The 19,085-nt window shown below is 35.4% G+C and overlaps 1 protein-coding gene across 5 annotated transcripts in view; it reads right to left on the bottom strand.

The window, feature by feature from the left end:
• LOC138431423 (ubiquitin carboxyl-terminal hydrolase 9X) overlaps positions 1-19,085 on the bottom strand; it is a 141,587-nt gene that overhangs the window by 10,047 nt on the left and 112,455 nt on the right. For all 5 annotated transcript variants that reach the window (XM_069573566.1, XM_069573564.1, XM_069573565.1 and 2 more), the window contains 6 exons: positions 14,278-14,451; positions 11,902-12,043; positions 10,002-10,749; positions 9,594-9,717; positions 8,652-8,877; positions 8,025-8,154 (listed from right to left, as the gene is read on the bottom strand). In XM_069573566.1, coding sequence (XP_069429667.1) covers positions 8,025-8,154; positions 8,652-8,877; positions 9,594-9,717; positions 10,002-10,749; positions 11,902-12,043; positions 14,278-14,451 — 1,544 coding nt within the window. The remainder of the gene's footprint in view (positions 1-8,024; positions 8,155-8,651; positions 8,878-9,593; positions 9,718-10,001; positions 10,750-11,901; positions 12,044-14,277; positions 14,452-19,085) is intronic.

Consider the following 19,085-nt stretch of genomic DNA (forward strand, 5'->3'; position numbering starts at 1 on the left):
TGGCTGCTATCAAAAAGTCTACAAACAATAAATGCTGCAGAGTGTGTGGAAATAAGTGTGTATCCCTCTTACACTGTTAGTGGGAATGCAACCTAGTACAGCCACTGTGGAGAACAGTGTGGAGATTCTTTAAAAAACTGTATAGAAATCTGCCATATGACTCAGCAATCCTACTGCTGGGCATACACACCAAGGAAACCAGAAATGAAAGATATACGTGTACCACAATGTTCACTGCAGTGCTGTTTACAATAGCTAGGACATGAAGCAACTAGATGTCCATCGGCAGACAAATGGATAAGAAAGTTGTGGTATATATACAAAATGGAATATTACTCAGCTTTTAAAAAGAACGCATTTGGATCAGTTCTAATAGGTGGATGAAACTGGAGCCTATTATACAGAGTGAAGTAAGACAGAAAGAAAAACACCAATACAGTATATTAATACATATATGTGGAATTTAGACAGACAGTAACAACAACCCTGTATGCATCGACAGCAAAAGAGACAAAGATATAAAAAACAAACTTTTGGACTCTGTGGGAGAAGGCAAGGGTGGGATGACATGAGAGAATAGCATTGAAACCTGTGTATTACCATATGTGAAACAGATGAGCAGTGCAAGCTTGATGCATGAAACAGGGACTCAAAGCCAGTGCACTGAGACAACCCAAAGGGATGGGATGGGGAGGGAGATGGGTAAGGGGTTCAGGATGTGGGACATATGTACATCCATGGCCGATTCATGTCAACGTATATCAAAACCACTACAATGTTGTAAAGTTAGTCTCCAATTAAAAAAAAAATTTTTTTTAAAGACTTGCCAAAAGAATAGAGGTCTGGTATTTACTCATGTCTTTCACTGTATCAAGACACCTGAGAAAAAATTTCATATTGTCTAATGAACTGTTATGTCACGTGAAAAGTTTGCATTTACTCTGTACTCTGTTTACAAATTTTCTGTATCATTTTCTCCAGCAACTCATTTAAATGTAGATTAGATACTTGCTCAAATGTGCACCTTTTACTATTAACATTCTTTATTCATTGCTGGACTAAACCACAGTGAAGAAAGGTTTACAGTGTTTTATTAGAAAACCAAATAACTGTAAAAAAAAAAAAGCTTTTTCATAAGTTGTGTATTATGGTGTCTTTTTGGTAAAATTTCATTTGAATCAAGATGAAATGATCAATCTATTTATTTATTTGTGGCAATGAAAATGGCAACTACAATATGGACCAATGATCAGTGGTTTCTGAACAAGCAATATCTAAAATGGAAACAAAACAGACTTTTAGTGAGTTCTTAAATCTGGTACTTTGCATTTAAAAAACAGGACTAGAAAATGGAATTTCATTTATGCTTGTTTGTGCTGTAATTTCCCTCCTCAACTATAAGATCTAACAATCTTAGTTACTGATAGACACTGCAAACTAAAATAAACTGTGTAAGATAGTAAGAGAAAAGAGAATTAAAAGAAACATATTCTTCCTATTAAAGGATCACAAATTAAGAGTTGAGTAACAAATCCAAACAGGTAACACTAAAGAAGAAAGCCTCGTTATAAAACTTATTTTTGGGACAGAAGGTAACTGAGATTAAAAAGAAGTTACTCAAAATGCTCTAATTACTTGAATCAATTCCTCATAAACAACATATACAAGAATATATATTAACACTATAAAATTTTTAACCAGACTACATCTCAAAAATGTAATAAAAAATTTGTAATTCTAAGCTGCTGGTGCACCAACGTCTAAATCATTAAAGTTTCCTAACTGGAACAATAACAAACTTACTCTCTTTAAAATAGTCTCTTCAATAGAGGTGCTGCGAAAACTAGACAATTACATGTAGAAGTATGATAGCAGAACATTCTCTAAAACCATTATACAAAAATGAACTCAAAATGATTTTTAAGGACTAGATATAAGACCAAATGCTACAAAACCAAAGGAGTACAAAGGTAGAAAACCGACACAAATCATACAACCATGTTTTTGGATCCATCTCCTAAAAGAAATGAAACAAAAGCAAAAACAAATGACGGGACATAATTAAACACATAACAAAGGAAATCATCCACCAAACAAAAAGACAACCTATCGAATGGGAGAAAACTTACAAATGATATGGCTAGTAAGGGGTTCATACAACTCAACATAGTTCATACAACTCAGTATCAAAAAACACAACCCAATTAAAAAATGGGCTTGGACATCCCTGGTGATTCGGTGGTTAAGGATCTACATACTATGCAGGGAATGCAGGTTCCATCCCTGGTTGGGGAATTAAGACTCCCACATGCTGTGGAGCAACTAAGCCCGTGAGACACAACTATTGAGCCTATTCATTACAACTACAGACTGTGTGTGCTACAATGAAAGGTCCCATTTGACACAACTAGGATACCACAATTAAAAATCAACTAAGTGAAACAGAATAAATAAATAAAACCTTCCTGTACTATCACTGGGGATGTAATGTGATGCAGCCACTATGGAGAACACCAAGGAGGTTCTTAAAAACTTTGACAAACAGAATGACCATATTATCCAGCAATCCCACTCCTGGGCATCTACACAGAGAAAAGTGTAACTGGAAAAGATGGGTCAAGTTCATTAAAGCACTATTTACAGTTGCCAGGACATGGATACAGCCAAAATGTGCATGGATAGATGGATAAAGAAGATGAGGTATATCTCTACAATGAACACTTCTCAGCTATAAAAGAAAATGAAATAATGTCTTCTACAACAATATATATATATCAACTTGGACAGCATTATGCTAAATGAAATAAGCCAGAGAAAGACAAATAGTGTATGATCTCATTCATTTTGGAATCCAAAAGAAACCAGTGAATGTAACAAAAAGAATCTGATTCACAGATATAAAGAATAAACTAGTGCATATCGCTGCAGAGATGGAAAGGAGGGGCAATACAGGGTTAGGAAAGTAAGAGGGATAACCTACTGTATAAGGATATATTGTACAACACAGGGAATATAGCCAATATTTTATATTAACTATAAATGAAGTATAACCTTTAAAAATTGTGAATTACTCATACCACATTAACAAACTGAAAAATAAAAATCATAGGGCTATCTCAATAGATGCAAAGAAAGCCTTTCACAAAATTCAACATACATTTATGATAAAAAAAAACCTCCAGAAAGCAGGAACAGAAGGAACATACCTCAAAATAATAAAAGCCATATATGACAACCACAGCAAACATTCTCCTCAATGGTGAAAAGTTGAAAGCATTTTCCTTAAAGTCAGGGACAAGACAAGGGTGCCCACTCTCATCACTACTCTTCAACATAGTTTTGGAAGTTTTAGCCACAGCAATCAGAGAAGAAAAAGACATAAAAGCAATCCAGATTGGAAAAGAAGAAGTAAAACTCTCACTGTTTCCAGAAAACATGATATTCTACATAGAAAACCCTAAAGACACCATCAGAAAATTACTAGAGCTAATCAATGAATATAATGAAGCTGCAGGATATACAATTAATACACAGAAATCCCTTGCATTCCTATATGTTAACAATGAGAAAACAGAAAGAGAAATTAAGGAAACAATTCCATTCACCATTGCAATGAAAATGATAAAATGCTTAAGAATTATCTACCTAAAGAAACAAAAGACCTATATATAGAAAACTATAAAACACTGAAGAAATCAGAGAGGACACAAATAGATGGAGAAATATATCCTGTTCATGGAGTGGAAGAATCAATATAGTGAAAACAAGTGTACCACCCTAAGCAATCTATAGATTCAATGCAATCCCTATCAAGCTACCAACAGTATTTTTCACAGAATTAGAACAAATAATTTCACAATTTGTATGGAAACACAAAAAACCCTGAATAGCCGAAGCAATCTTGAGAAAAGAATGGAACTGGAGGAATCAACCTGCTTGACTTCAGTCTCTCCTACAAAGCCACAATCAACTAGACAGTATGGTACTGGCACAAAGACAGAAATATAGATCAATGGAACAAAACAGAAAGCCCAGAGATCAATCCACATACCTACGGACACCTTATCTTTGACAAAGGAGGCAAGAATATACAATGGAGAAAAGACAGTGTCTTGAATAAGTGGTGCCCCGGTAAACTGGTCAACCACTTGTAAAAGGATGAAACTAGAACACTTTCTAACACCAACAACAAGAATAAACTCAACTGGATTAAAGATCTAAACTTAAGACCAGAAACTATAAAACTCCCAGAGGAAAACACAGGCAAAACACTCTCCAACATAAACCACAGCAGGATCCTCTATGACCTACCTTCCAGAATATTGGAAATAAAAGCAAAAATAAACTAATGGGGCCTAATTAAAATGAAAAGCTTCCTCAAAACAAAGGAAACTATAAGCAAGGTGAAAAGACAGCCTTCAGAATGGGTGAAAAAAATAGCAACTAAACCAACGGACAAAGAATTAATCTCAAAAACATACAAGCAACTCCTGCAGCTCAATTCCAGAAAAATAAAAGACCCAATCAGGAAGAGGGCCAAAGAACTAGACAGATGTTTCTCCAAAGAAGACATACAGATGGCTAACAAACACATGAAAAGATGCTCAACATCACTCATTATCAGAGAAATGCAAATCAAAACCACAATGAGGTACCATCTCATGCCAGTCAGAACGGCTGCTATCCAAAAGTCTACAAGCAACAAATGCTGGAGAGAGTGTGGAGAAAAGGGAACCCTCTTACACTGTTGGTGGGAATGCAAACTAGTATGGCCACTATGGAGAACAGTGTGGAGATTCCTTAAAAAACTGGAAATAGAACTGCTTTATAACCCAGCAATCCCACTGCAGGGGAATACACAGCGAGGAAACCAGAATTGAAAGAGACACATATACCCTAATGTTCATCGCAGCACTGTTTATAATAGCCAGGACATGGAAGCAACCTAGATGTCCATCAGCAGATGAATGGATAAGAAAGCTGTGGTACATATACACAATGGAGTATTACTCAGCCATTAAAAAGAATACATTTGAATCAGTTCTAATGAAGTGGATGAAACTGGAGCCTATTATATAGAGTGAAGTAAGCCAGAATGAAAAACACCAATACAGTATACAAATGCATATATATGGAATTTAGAAAGAAGGTAACAATAACCCTGTATGCAAGACAGCGAAACAGACACAGATGTATCGAACAGTCTCTTGGACTCTGTGGGAGAGGGCGAGAGTGGGATGATATAGGAGAATGTCACTGAAACATGTATATTATCATATGTGAAACAGATCTCCAGTCCAGGTTCAATGTATGATACAGGGTGCTCGAGGGTGGTACACTGGGATAACCCAGAGGGATGGGATGGGATGGGAGGCGGGAGGGGGGTTCAGGATGGGGAACACATGTACACCCATGGTGGATTCATGTCAATGTATGGAAAAACCAATTTAATATTGTAAAGTAAAAAAAAAAAAAAATGTGGATTACTCTCCTTGTAACTCACCTGTAACTTATACTCAATTATACTTTAATAAAAATTGGTTCTCTTTTCTAATAAACAATAACCTAAAATAATAATGAAAATGTCACAAAAAATATTTATGTATTCTTGGCTCTACACATCCTCAAAACTGATTCACTGCTGCCATACAAAGTGAAAGTGAAAGTGAAGTAGCTCAGTCCTGTCCGACTCTTGGCAACCCCTTTGACTGTAGACTACCAGGCTCCTCTCTCCATGGGGTTCTCCACGCAAGAATACTGGAGTGGGTTGCCATTTCCTTCTCCAGGCAAAGTCCCCATCAAAAGAGTTTTCCAGTCTCCTAGGCAGCCAGATAAGAAAATCTATTGGAATATAATAGATTATAACGTTCTGTTAATTTCTGCTGTGAATAATGTGAATCAGTTGTCATGTATATCTATATCCTCTCCCTCCCACACTCTTTAGGTAAGCCTGCTGTAACCACCGAAAATAAGTGAATCAGTGTTAGGGAAAAAGTTCAGTTCAGTTCAGTCGCTCAGTAGTGTCTGATTCTTTGTGACCCCATGGACTGCAGCATGCCAGGCCTCACTGTCCATCTCCAACTCCCACAGTTTTAGTCAAACTCATGTCCACTGAGTCAGTGATGCCATCCAACCATCTCCTCTTCTGTCATTTCCTTCTCCCCTCAATTCTATCTTTCCCAGCACCAGGGTCTTTTCAAATGAATCTCTGAAAAGTTTGCCTTTCAGTGACCTATCTTTTTGCCATTTTCATACTATTCATAGGATTCTCAAGGCAAGAATACTGCAGTACTTTGGCCACAACACATAAGGTGTGGATGTGACTGGTGACAGAAGCAAGGTTCAATGCTGTAAAGAGAAATATTGCATAGGAACCTGGAATGTTAGGTCCATGAATCCAGGCAAATTGGAAGAGATCAAACAGGAGATGGCAAGAGTGAACGTTGAGATTTTAGAAATCAGCAAACTAAGACAGGCTGGAATAGGTGAATTTAACTCAGGTGACCATTGTATCTACTACTGTGGGCAAAAATCCCTTAGAAGAAATGGAGTAGCCATCACAGTCAACAAGAGTCCGAAATGTAGCACTTGGATAAAGTCTCAAAAATGACAGAATGATCTTTGTTCATTTCCAAGGCAAACCATTCAATATCACTGTTTTCAAAGTCTATGCCTTGACCAGTAATGCTGAAGAAGCTGAAGCTGAACGGTTCTATGAAAACCTACAAGACCTTCTAGAATTAACACCCCAAAAAGATGTCCTTTTCATTATAGGGGACTGGAGTGGAAAAGTAGGAAGTCAAGAAACACCTGGAGTAACAGGCAAGTTTGGCATTGGGGAGTACAGAATGAAGCAGGGCAAAGGCTAAAAGAGTTCTGCCAAGAGAACGCACTCGTCATAGCAAACACCCTCTTCCAACAACACACGAGAAGATTCTACACATGGACAGCACCAGATAGTCAACACAGAAATCAGACTGATTATATTCTTTGGAGCCAAAGATGAAGGAGCTCTATACAGTCAGCAAAAACAAGACTGGGAGCTGACTATGGCTCAGATCATGAACTCCTCATTGCCAAATTCAGACTTAAATTGAAGAAAGTAGGGAAAACCACTAGACCATTCAGGAAAAATGTAGGCTACTCTAAAAAGGTTATATTGAAAATGATAGTTACTAACTGGTATTGATTTAAACAGAAGAACTTTTAAGTAAACAACTACATACACTGTCATGGATTTCAATTTCTTTTAACCAAAACATATGCACAAAAGGCCAATTTCTTTGGGAAATAATTCTTAAACCTGAAAGGTACGACTGCTTGCAATCCTTCAGAAAATACAGATTTCTTTTCCTAGTCCTAGGAATTCTGATTCAGATAGCATGAGATGTGGTTTGGGAGTGAGTAGTTTTCTTAAAGCCAGATTTAAGATAAAACATGAACATAATCTATGACCTTAAAGACTACTGAAATAGTAAGTGCATAAATACCTTAGAACACAACCTGAGAAATACCATTAAAAAGTTATACATGGGCTTCCCAGATTGCTCAGTGGTAAAGAGTCCTCCCCGTAATGCAGGAGACACGGGTTCAATTTCTGCTCTGGAAGAATCCCACGTTCCACAGAGCAGCTAAGCCCATACACCACAACTATTGAACCTGTGCTTTAGAGCCCAGGAACTACAACTACTGAGCCCATATGCTGTGCACCCTAGATCCCCTGTTCTACAACAACAGAAGCCACCACAATGAGAAGCCTGCATACCACAACTAGATAATAGCCTCTGCTCACAGCAACTAGAGAAAGCCCATGCAGCAAAGAAAACCCAGTACAGCAAAAAATAAAGAACCAACTCTTAAGGAAAAAAAAATTATACAAAAAAATCTGCAAAGGATTTCAAGGATAAACCTAGAATACTGCTTGTATTTTAGATAAGATTAGTTCTCAACACTGAAATAAATAATTTCATCATTTACTATGTAAATACAAAATAACACATTAAAAAGAATCATGAAATTCTTACCTAAATTGGCATACATGACAAACAGATTGAAATATTGCTGTAAATGACGACCATGTTCAGACACTTCCCTTCTCAGGAGATTTAACACTGCTCTTAGTAGATGATCACTCAAACTTAAATTGTCACATGCCTGTGAAGCATAATTTACTGTTTTATCAGCAACAAGATACACAACGGTATACTTCTATTTGCATTAAAAGGGTATGTTCACAGAAGTATCACATACAAACTTATTAAATACATTTGCTTTTTTAGAGAGGAAGAGCTGGAGAGATTTCGTATCAGATGTTTTATATGTTGTTTTAAGTGTTAGAGAATAATAAAATAAAAACCATGTGTAGCCTTATGCTAAAAATGTAGTCAACAAAAAACTCAGCCTTTATAAAATTAACATTACATGAAAACTTAGTACAGAGCCTCAAATAACTGAATAAAAGAAATGTTCCTTATATTTTAAACTGCCCAATAGCCATACCTTACTGGGAAACAATTTTAATAAACCCAATAATGTGTATGAACCTTCATATACAGTACATATCACAAACAATGCATGTTTATTAATTTCAACTGGAAGAAAATATAATTTACACTTAAGTATTTCATAATTAAAGCAAACCTTTCAATTACCTGACTAGAAGGTCCTGGAGATGTGAAAGATGAAGGACAAGGCCCATCTTGCAAAGAAAAATGTGCAACAAATACTATAAGTTTTGCAAATACACCCCTTACTTCAGCACTAGGGCACTCCAGAAGGTATTCAGAGAAACGATTTGAAACACTGAAAAGCACATTATGAGCAAACCAAAAACGTACGTTCTTGCTGTGACGGAGTAGAATGCACAATGCATCATACCTGAAAAAGGAAAATAAATGAATTTTCAACATGGGGCCCATTCTGATCACTACAATAAACTGCTTTCTATGAACCAAATAAAGAGGAAAGATCTCTATAATTAATAATCTTAGGGGTTTGGGGGGCTGGGGAGAGAGAGGGTGGCACGCCAAGCAGCTTATGGGACTTTAGTTCCCTGACTAGACACTGAATCCTGGCACTTCGCAATGCAAACACAGAGTCCTAATCACTGGACTCTCCAGGAATACACAGTCACAGTAGGTTTTAATACAAATACCAGCCCTCTGACTTTTCTACTCCCACAGTCACAAAATGAATTTAATGAGAACTGTGTATGCAGGGGAATACAAATCTATTTGATAATCTCTTTTTGACCTAGTGATATCTCCTTAACATTTTCTAATCTGAGATGCTATGAACAGTTATCATCTCAAGGTATTATAGTGTCTTCCATACCTTTATAAATATAAACAATCATTTAAAACTCCTCTATCTATTTAAACATAAGCCAGATTCCATATATCAAAGACTTAACAAGCATTTTAAATACACAGTTTCTCACAACACTGCTACCAAGACTTTTATCTTATTATTTAAAATTTGAAATGACTCCCATAGTCAGGAGAAAATAAAGCCATCTAATCAGAAACTAAAGCAATCTTATCAGAAACTTTACCAATTCTAAGTACAAAGTAAATAAAATGAAATCTATGTACCAATCACTGGCAGGGCCACGGACTATTTTCTTTGTGTGAAATCCAGTGGTGAAGAGGAACCTAGCTGCAAGCTGAATGCTAATCATAGTAATTTCTTCGGCTTCAGGCAATAAGTGATCTTGTCCTTCAATAAAAAGCACATTAACAATCACACACAATTTTTGCCTAAAAATGCTTAAATAAATGCTCTTTTTCTAGCTAAAAGTAATCTTCAGCACTTATCTTGGTACTTAACCAATCTACGTTTCAAACTAATGCTTAGTCAAAAGTCTCCTAAGTTCAAGTTCTTCTGTCTCCAGGTACTGACTGCCACTATTCAAAAGTATGGGTAACTTAAATAACTGGCACTGAATATGCTGACATATTTAAACTGAAATGAGTGTAAATAATTTTATGAAAAAAACTTACCTGGAGCAGGGCTTAAGTAAATACCATTACATGTAAGCAATTTTTTCACAAACTGAAAATATTCTAAACTGTACTGCATTCGGTTATGCATGAATTGCACATTTTGTTTTCGCACACTTCTCTCAATGGCTGGTGACATAATCTGATGGGGTTTTGTGATAGTTAGCTCTGATATGTATCTTATCATTTCATCTTCTTGGTCTATTGTGTCCATTCGCTCATAAAACAGAATATAAGCATTCCACCATCGTTTCTGCCTTCTGTACGACATGCGTTTCATCATATGATCAAATACTTCTCCCATGTACTCTCCACCAAAACACTGATTTTTCATTTCTTCATCATCATCCATTTTACACTCTGTTACATCTCCATCATCAAATTTATACCAGCGATTTCTCTCACCATCTTTGCCATTCCTCTGAATGATGTAGGAGTAATAATGTCCACCACTTGCTTGACCACTGTGTACAAGCACCCCCACAAGTCTGTATTTCGTGTTTCCAGTTCTGTCACTTCCAGACTGTTCATTCTGTTCCATCAACTGACTCTCTGGGCTTACATTAGCTCCTTCCAGCTTTGCAACACCTGGTACTGTGTAAGGTTCCATGTCCAGCTCTCGTGGAAATTCAAAATAATCATTGAATTTAATTGCACATTCTCTTTCCCAGTCATAGTCAAAACGTTTCAATTGAATAGCAAGAACAGGAGGCAATTTTTTAATTAGCAACCGTTTTACTGTATCAACCTACAATAAATTTTAAATATAATTGAATGTTCTTCTACAAAACAAAACAAGACTTTATAATAGTATAATTTAAAACTTTATGATCAGCTAAATTTACAAATGATAATAAACATAATTATTCACTATCACTGACTTTTTCAAAATATTTACAGAAAACCAAAAGATATAATCATTCATCTGTTGCAAAGTGATACCAAAAAAAAAAAAATAGTGACAGACAAAACTAATTACCTGGTTCTCACTGTCACTACTATCTGATCATGTTACACTTCTTAACTTTACTTTTATGTTAATAAGTAGAATCTGCTATGAGCAAACAGGAGAAATAATATAAGTAATAATATACTAATACATACAGAGTGCAGTCCCAGATAACATACTACCATGCAGCATTTAATTCACATCATCTTCTGGAAAACTGCTACCAAATTCCTTTCTTTAAAATACATGGATTAAGAGCAGCTTGTGAAAGAAGAAACTGCCCTCGCAAAAACTGTATCAAAGATAACAGGGGTGGCTTTAGAGGCCACAATTTTAATGCTGCTAAAATTCAAACAATGCAAGTAACTTGGAGATGAGAGGGTACAGTGGTACAGAAAAACATTAACTATGTAATAATTCCATCCCACAGGCTGTTTAGGTGGCCACAAATAAAATTAGTTGGTGGGATTTTACAATCAGACCTGATGTTTAAAACTGCAAGCTGTTCTAAAAATCTGATATAACCAAATAAAATTAACACAGTTGTTCTAAAGTTGAAAAATAAGCCTGAGTATGAAAGGGGAAAAGTATTTTCTGTTAGCAACTCTTCAGGTTTGAGGAATTCAATGCTTGTGGGATTCAGGAAAGAAATGAAAAGTTACTGACATTTGTAAACTACAAGAAAAAAATTGTTTTTGTAATCTATAAGAAACAGTGATGTTAACTTGTCATGACTTCTAAAATTATTCACCGAATTTAAAGGACTTTTCTCAACTTATTATTGCTTTCTTTTAATATCATTTCCCTAACAAATCTTTCTTAATCAGTTATCATGTTGACTACTATTACATCACAGCATAGGTAAACTTTGAGGTTAAAAATAGCTTTGATGTTTCCCATCTCCCATATGTTAAAAGTAATCATATTTACTTAAAAATAAGGAAAACATACCTTTTTATCACATTTTTCACAACGATAAGCATTTGCACCTTCCAATAAATCGCCTTTGATATACTGTTCCAAAGAATCGAGAAGGTTTTGGTGATTTCTAATATCTACATTCAGAGTTGTAAAAGATTCTTCACACTCATATCTGAAGAAATCATTTAAGAAACATTAAAAGGATTTATTCTGTTGCTTACTTTCAGAAAAAAGCTGCTAAAGACACATATCTATCACTATTTTACAGATACAGAAGTGAGGGGGGGGTGGTAGTGATGGTGAAGCAGAGGAGACTGAAGAGATGAACATAGTTCAATTTACTAGGTAGAATATGATTTAAAGCCAGGTTTTTCTGACCTCACTCTTTCCATTTTTTTAATACTGCTACCTGTGTTAAGTAGTACTGATTTACAGGAAGGAAAAGGTATATATTCATCAGATTTAAAAGAAAAGGCTACTTATGAACTGAATTTTTAAATGTTCCTCTATTTAAGTAATGTAAAATAGCAACTAATGTTTAAGGCACTTAGAGGCCAAGTTCCAGCCTAAGGTATGATACAAGTTAAACTATCCAATGTACTTTTACAACTACAGAACTGTAAAAAAATTTACAGTGTGGGTTAAGTAATGTGGTAACAGTCAGCAACCCACATTGTAAAGGAGCAGCTTTCAGAAACTTCTGATGATATACTAATAAATTCTGAAAATAGATTCTCAACCAATAAATCAACTGATCCAATGCATCTATCAAGAGTGCCTGGGAATTCCCTATTGGTCCAGTGGTTAAGACCCTGTGCTTTCACTGTCAAGGGCCTGGGTTTAATCCCTGGTCAGGAAATAGACTCCACCAGCCATGGGTGTGGCAAAAAAAACAAAGAAAGAAAGCTCACTGTGTGTAAAGCATAGAGGATACTATGATTTAGACAGTCCATATTTAGAAGCTTATGGTACAGAAAGACAAAACAATGGAAGTACACTACAGAAGTATTTATTACACATGTTCATAGTGTGATAGAAACCTGTCCATGGAGGAGAAAAACGGTCTTAGGGGATAAACAGACTTCATCTACAGTTTGATACACTCTTAAAAAAACCCATGTTCTATAATACTAGAAAGATTCGGGATGCTTACATACTCTTAAAACATCTAAAATATAAAAACTAGTCTTGTCGGAAACGTGTACTGCTTTTGCATGATACGTGTGTCAGAGAAAAAGAATTTACAAGTATTCTGAAAAATGTGTAAAAAAAAATTGAGGACTGATAGGTGACAAACAGCTAGATTTTTACTAGTCCCGTAATGTGAAGTATCTTTCTTAAGAATCCAAATTGGCCATGGTAGGTGAATAAATCTCTCTCCATATTCCAAATGAATGGCACTGTAAAAAGAATTTCTCATTTATGTGATTTTACCTTTATCTTCTTAGTTTCAAAAATATCTGCTTTATTCACTCACACTAAACTAATTATAGAGAATAATAATTTTAGAAATACTATCATTTTGTTTGTGTATCTGTATCTTGTGAATGTGTAATAAAACTCCCACAACAGGCATAAATGAGTGCTCATCATTAAACCTTCTGAATTATTATTAACATTAATATAAGTTATTGATTTTCATCAGGAACCTGTAGTAAGTTAATCTCTCCTAAACTGCTACAAAACATGGAAAAATACCTTGTCAATTTCTGCTACTGATATGATGTGCAAATATATCTAACATATCTTAAGAATGGTAAGAATCAACAGTAAATTTAAAATTGCTACATGAACTACTACTCTAGATCCACCATTAACCTCTAAATTTACTATATTTTTAATTACTTACTTATTTAAAAAGTTTTGTTGGGTCACTAAACAAACTCCAAACAGCCAGGGATGCATGCTGGAGATTAACTACTAATAGTTAATGAGTATTTACTATATGCCACGTGCCATTTGCAAAAATTCAGTTTTTAAAAGTTTTTTTTGCTGTGCTATGTGGCTTGAGGGATCTTAACTCCCTGACAGGGACTCATCCTGTAACCCCCTGTAGCGGCAGCAAAGTCTTCACTACACTGGGCCACCAGGGAATTCCCGAAAGTTACTGTATTTCAATTATTATTTTCACTATAACCACCATGTAAGTATCCTTACAATAACTACAGATTTATGAAAAAATGTCATTTCCTCAGATATGACAAAATAATGTTAAGAGAAAGGTAATGATACTGAGTAACCCTGAAAACAAAGTACCCACCCAACAGTTGGGTATACCATAAACATTTTAGTTGGTACTCTCTGCTTCCATACATAAACACTGGCGGAAATTTTACTTATATTGACACTACTCAAAAAAGAAAGCCCAATATAAACTTCATGTTAAAAATGTTAACTAGTACTTACCTATGTGGGCAGCCCTGGCAAATCTTCTGATCAGCAAAGGACCCTCCCAGGACTTGACTTAGCATAGCTGGATGTCCTAAAGCTTTTAAAGCTTCATCTAAACTATCCACCAAAGAATTAAAAAACTCTAAGGCATCATGTTGTTCACGAAGATTGACAGGCTCACCCCAAAGTCTAAGAGAAAAATAGAATAAAACAAAAGGTATTCTCTATTTCCAGACTATCTGTTTTCTTTTTCTATACAGCAAAAATAACAATGACATTAGACATGTGAGTTGAGGGTTCATCCCTTGATATAGGAAGTAGGAATAAACCAGTACATTATTATGTAGTTAGTGGCAATGTAAACGAATCTCATACTATAACTATTTTTACAGCAGCAAGCACTTAGAATGGTATCTGCTTTATGAAACAGTATAATCATACACTCTCAATTCAAAAGACCATTAACATGAAAAGGGAAAGTCTCATGTTATATGGAATTTATGTGGAATATAAGTTATATGGAATTTGTAATGACTTTGTTATTTAAATCTGCTTAAATTTTGGGTGCTATACTGCAAAATCCATAGCCATTTATTCCTAAGTGACTGTTCTAGATGAAAAGACAAAGATTTGCTTTATTCTACAATGAATCCATTTTCTGTAAGATGAATGGATTTAAAACCTAAGCAAACCAAGTCAGAGAAAACAAAGTAACAGTTGTGTGTACACAAAATGAGAACTCCTGTTATGAAAAGCCAAGCTATCCTGGAAAACCTAAAACATCGAATTTAACATTTAAATAACCTACATAAAAGAAAGGGCTTCTCAGGTGGCGCTTGTAGTAAAGGCCTACCTGCCAACACAGGAGTAGGAAGAGAAGCAGGTTCAATACCTGGGTTGGGAAGATCCCCTAGAGAAGGGCATGGCAACCCACCCCAATATTCTTGCCTGGAAAAGTTGCATACACAGAGGAGCCTGGTCAGCTATAGTCCATAGGGTCTCAAAGAGCTAGACATGACTAAAATGACTTAGCTTGCATGCACACACACACATAAAAGACAAACATACTAATCTTTACCAGCTAGTACATACTCACACAAATGTGAAAGAACAGACACATACTTATTTTTACCAAAAGACAAGGCAAAAAATTAAACCTGTAAAGTAGGTTTATTTTATGTGTGTGGTGTGCTTTTGGAATTAAAAAAACTGGCTGCTAATTTTAAAATAATTTTAAATTTATATACAGTAACATCTGATCTTTTAGGAGCAAACTATATGATCTTTACCAAACACAGGCAATGGTTTAACAATTATTAATACCACCACTAAGATAGTCAGTTCAGTCGCTCAGTTGTGTCTGACTGTGCAACGCCATGAATCACAGCACGCCAGGCCTCCCTGTCCATCACCAACTCCTGGAGTTGACTCAAACTCATGTGCATTGAGTCGGTGATGCCATCCAGCCATCTCATCTTCTGTTGTCCCCCTCTCCTCCTGCCCCTAATCCTTCCCAGCATCACACTCTTTTCCAGTGAGTCAACTCTTTGCATCAGGAGGCCAAAGTATTGGAATTTCAGCCTCAGCATCAGTCCTTCCAATGAACACCGAGGACTGGTCTCCTTTAGGACAGACTGGCTGGATCTCCTAAACCATACCAATTCTCACACCAAATTTCTCAATGCTACTATGTCAGTAGTAACACTTCTGGATTCTTTTTCCTTTGAAATCAACTTTTTAAAGCTTTACAGGAATCCAATGAAGTTACTATTTTTTGAAGTTACCTGAATTTTTTCTTTTAACTTTCTTCATATTAGTGATTATGGTTTACCTTTTTCTACCATTTAAGTTTTTTAATTAATCTTACTTTGAGATAACTGGGAAATTATCTGTTTGACTAATTTACATTCATACCAGCAACAGGTAACCCAGACTCTGCATCCTAGCCAGCAAAGAATGCCTTCATCCTCTTACTTTTCTTGGCTGTGCCATGCAGTTTGGGGGTTTTCTGTCCCTTAACCAGGGACTGAACCCAGGTCCTTGACAGTAGAGCTCAAATCCTAACCATTAGATGGCCAGGGAATTCCTTCCCATCCCTTTACTTTTAATTTACAGCATTGTTTATTTTGAAATATTTATTTATCTCTTGCTGTACTGGGTCTTCATTGCCACACACAGGCTTTCTTGAGTTGCCAAGAGCAGGGGATACTCTCCAGCTGCAGAGTGCCGGCTTCTCTCATTGAAGCCCAAGCTCTAGGGTGCTTAAGTATCTGCAGTTGTGATGCACAGCACTAGTAGTTCTAGTCAGACCAATTAACCAAGCATAAGAAATAAAACATTCAGACCGGAAAATTCAAAAGATTCAACCAAAAATCTGTTGAATTAAGTTAATTTAGCAAAGTTGCAGCATTATGAAACCAACACTGGGACTTCCTGGGTGGTCCAGCAGTAAGATTCCACCTTGCAATGAGAATTCAAACCTTAGTGGGAAAACTAAGGTCACACATGCCATGGGGCAACAAAGTCCACATGCTACAACTACAGAAGCTTGGATGCCGTAACTAGACTGAAGCCTGTGTACTATAATGAAAGACCTCAAATGCCACAACTAAGATCTGACATAGCCGTAAGTAGTTTTAAAATCCTTAAAATGATTACCTAAAAATCGGTATGAAGAATTATCATTAATGTATATAGAATTTCAACTTTAGGAAGGTGAAAAAAGATAGTGGTACACAAATGTGAACGGATATAACTGGTGTCACTGAACTATATACTAGAAGATATTTAAAATGGTAAATATTAATGTTTTACAAATTTTACCACAATAAACAGTAAATCAGAGTCAAAAGAATTTCATTAAAATTAAAAATTTTTGTGCACCAAAGACACTACTAAAAAAAGGAAAAAGACAATGTGGGGGGGGGGGAATGTTTATAGGTAATTTATCTAAAAACGTAGTATGATGACTATATAAAGAACTCTTGTAAAAGAACAACAAAAAGACAGTGTGTACCAGAATATGAAGTACCCTGAAAAAAAAAACTGTCAAAAATATAAAGATGCTCAATGTTATTAGAGAAATGCAAAGTGAAACATAAATGATATATCACTTCACATGCACAGAGAAGCAATCATTAAAAACAAGAAAACCAAAACAACACAAACTCCCTACATATATTGGTATGCATATTGAAAATGTGTAATCCTCACAGTCTGATGGTGGAAAAATAAAATGGTACAAAGGATGAAGAAGAGTCTGATGGTTCCTTGAAAGGGTAAACAGAGAATTACCACATGATTCACCAAATACACATCTTAGATACATACTAAAAGAAATAAAAACTTATATAAATACAAAAAGTTATAGGATATGACTGTTCACAGAAGTACTGTCCACAACAGGGAATAGATAGAAACCATCCAAAGATCCATCCACTAATGAGTGAATAACAAAGAATATAGATTATTCATAAAAATGGATCATCATTTAGCTATGAAATGAAGTTCCAATACATGCTAAAACAATGGTATACATTAAAAAATGCTTAGAAAGAAACTAGTCCCCAAATGCCATACTATGATTGAATATATATATTCAAAACAGGCAAATTCATATAAAGAATGGTGGGTTTTAAGAAGGGGAAATGAGGAATGCTTCTTTAACAGGCATGAGGATTTCCTTTTGGGTGATAAGAATATTGTGGAACAAGACTGCTCAATAATAATACTAGTGATTGTACATTTTCAATGTGTTAAGTGCCAGTGAACTTTCAAATGGTTGTTACGAAGGTTAATTTCATGTTAATCAACTTTGCCAGAAAAGAAAAAACACACTGAGAACATAGTGTGTCTAGACTGTAGGTAGGACAAAGTGCTTTTTAAATTGTAAGCTTTCCACCATTATATGGTGGGAATAACCATAAAGGCAAAAATCAGAAACATCATATTTAAACACACATTACAATTTAGAACATTAAAGTACAAACATTTTAATTCTGTATTACAATGAAAAAAACTTGACACATCTATGGATCTAGCTATACCTAGAGGTAGAAATACACAGATACACACATCCATGTAATACAGTTCTGCTATCTAACTATAATTACATATACCTGCACATATACAAATAATGGAATGAAACATTTTAAGATGAAAACTCATCATATAGTAATCTAAAAGAATAAGAACAGAAATGTTAACCAGAATACTAATAAAATCTTCAATCACAAAGAGAATAAGATTTTAATAAAAATTTGTACAGTAACACGTAAAGAGAAGATAGACATATTTGCCAGGTGAGAGAACCGAAAGAGGAAATGTGCATATTTGGTAGGAAATATTACAAAGGCAAATAATTCTTTTGACCTAGGTTGAGAGTTTTAATCTGGAGAATACACTCTTAATCTGACTCTTTAATAGGCATGAGGATTTCCTTTTGGAGGAGAATACATAAAAGTTATATTGAAAAATAAGGGGGGTACTACAAATTCATGAGTTTAAAAAATCTATATCCTATATAAAAAATACTGTCCTGACTGAAACACAAGGTGACCCAGAAGTTATAGGAGTCCTCTGCTTACCCACCTCCAACCACTTAGGAGGTCCTGTGCTGAAATAAGTTCTTAACACTTATAAAGGACTATAGCCTTCCTCTATTTGGATATGAGTGCTATTTAGTTACAGCCAGAGCTGGGCATGATACAAAGCCTTGATAAAATTAATGAAAAAGAAACCCGATCAAAATGTAATTGAGCTTTTAAAATAAAACAGTAGAATACATTTTATTGGTCACTTGAGTAGGATGCTAAAAAACTACA

The sequence above is a fragment of the Ovis canadensis genome, chromosome Y (genome assembly GCF_042477335.2).
Source record: "Ovis canadensis isolate MfBH-ARS-UI-01 breed Bighorn chromosome Y, ARS-UI_OviCan_v2, whole genome shotgun sequence".
Taxonomy (NCBI): Eukaryota; Metazoa; Chordata; class Mammalia; order Artiodactyla; family Bovidae; genus Ovis; species Ovis canadensis.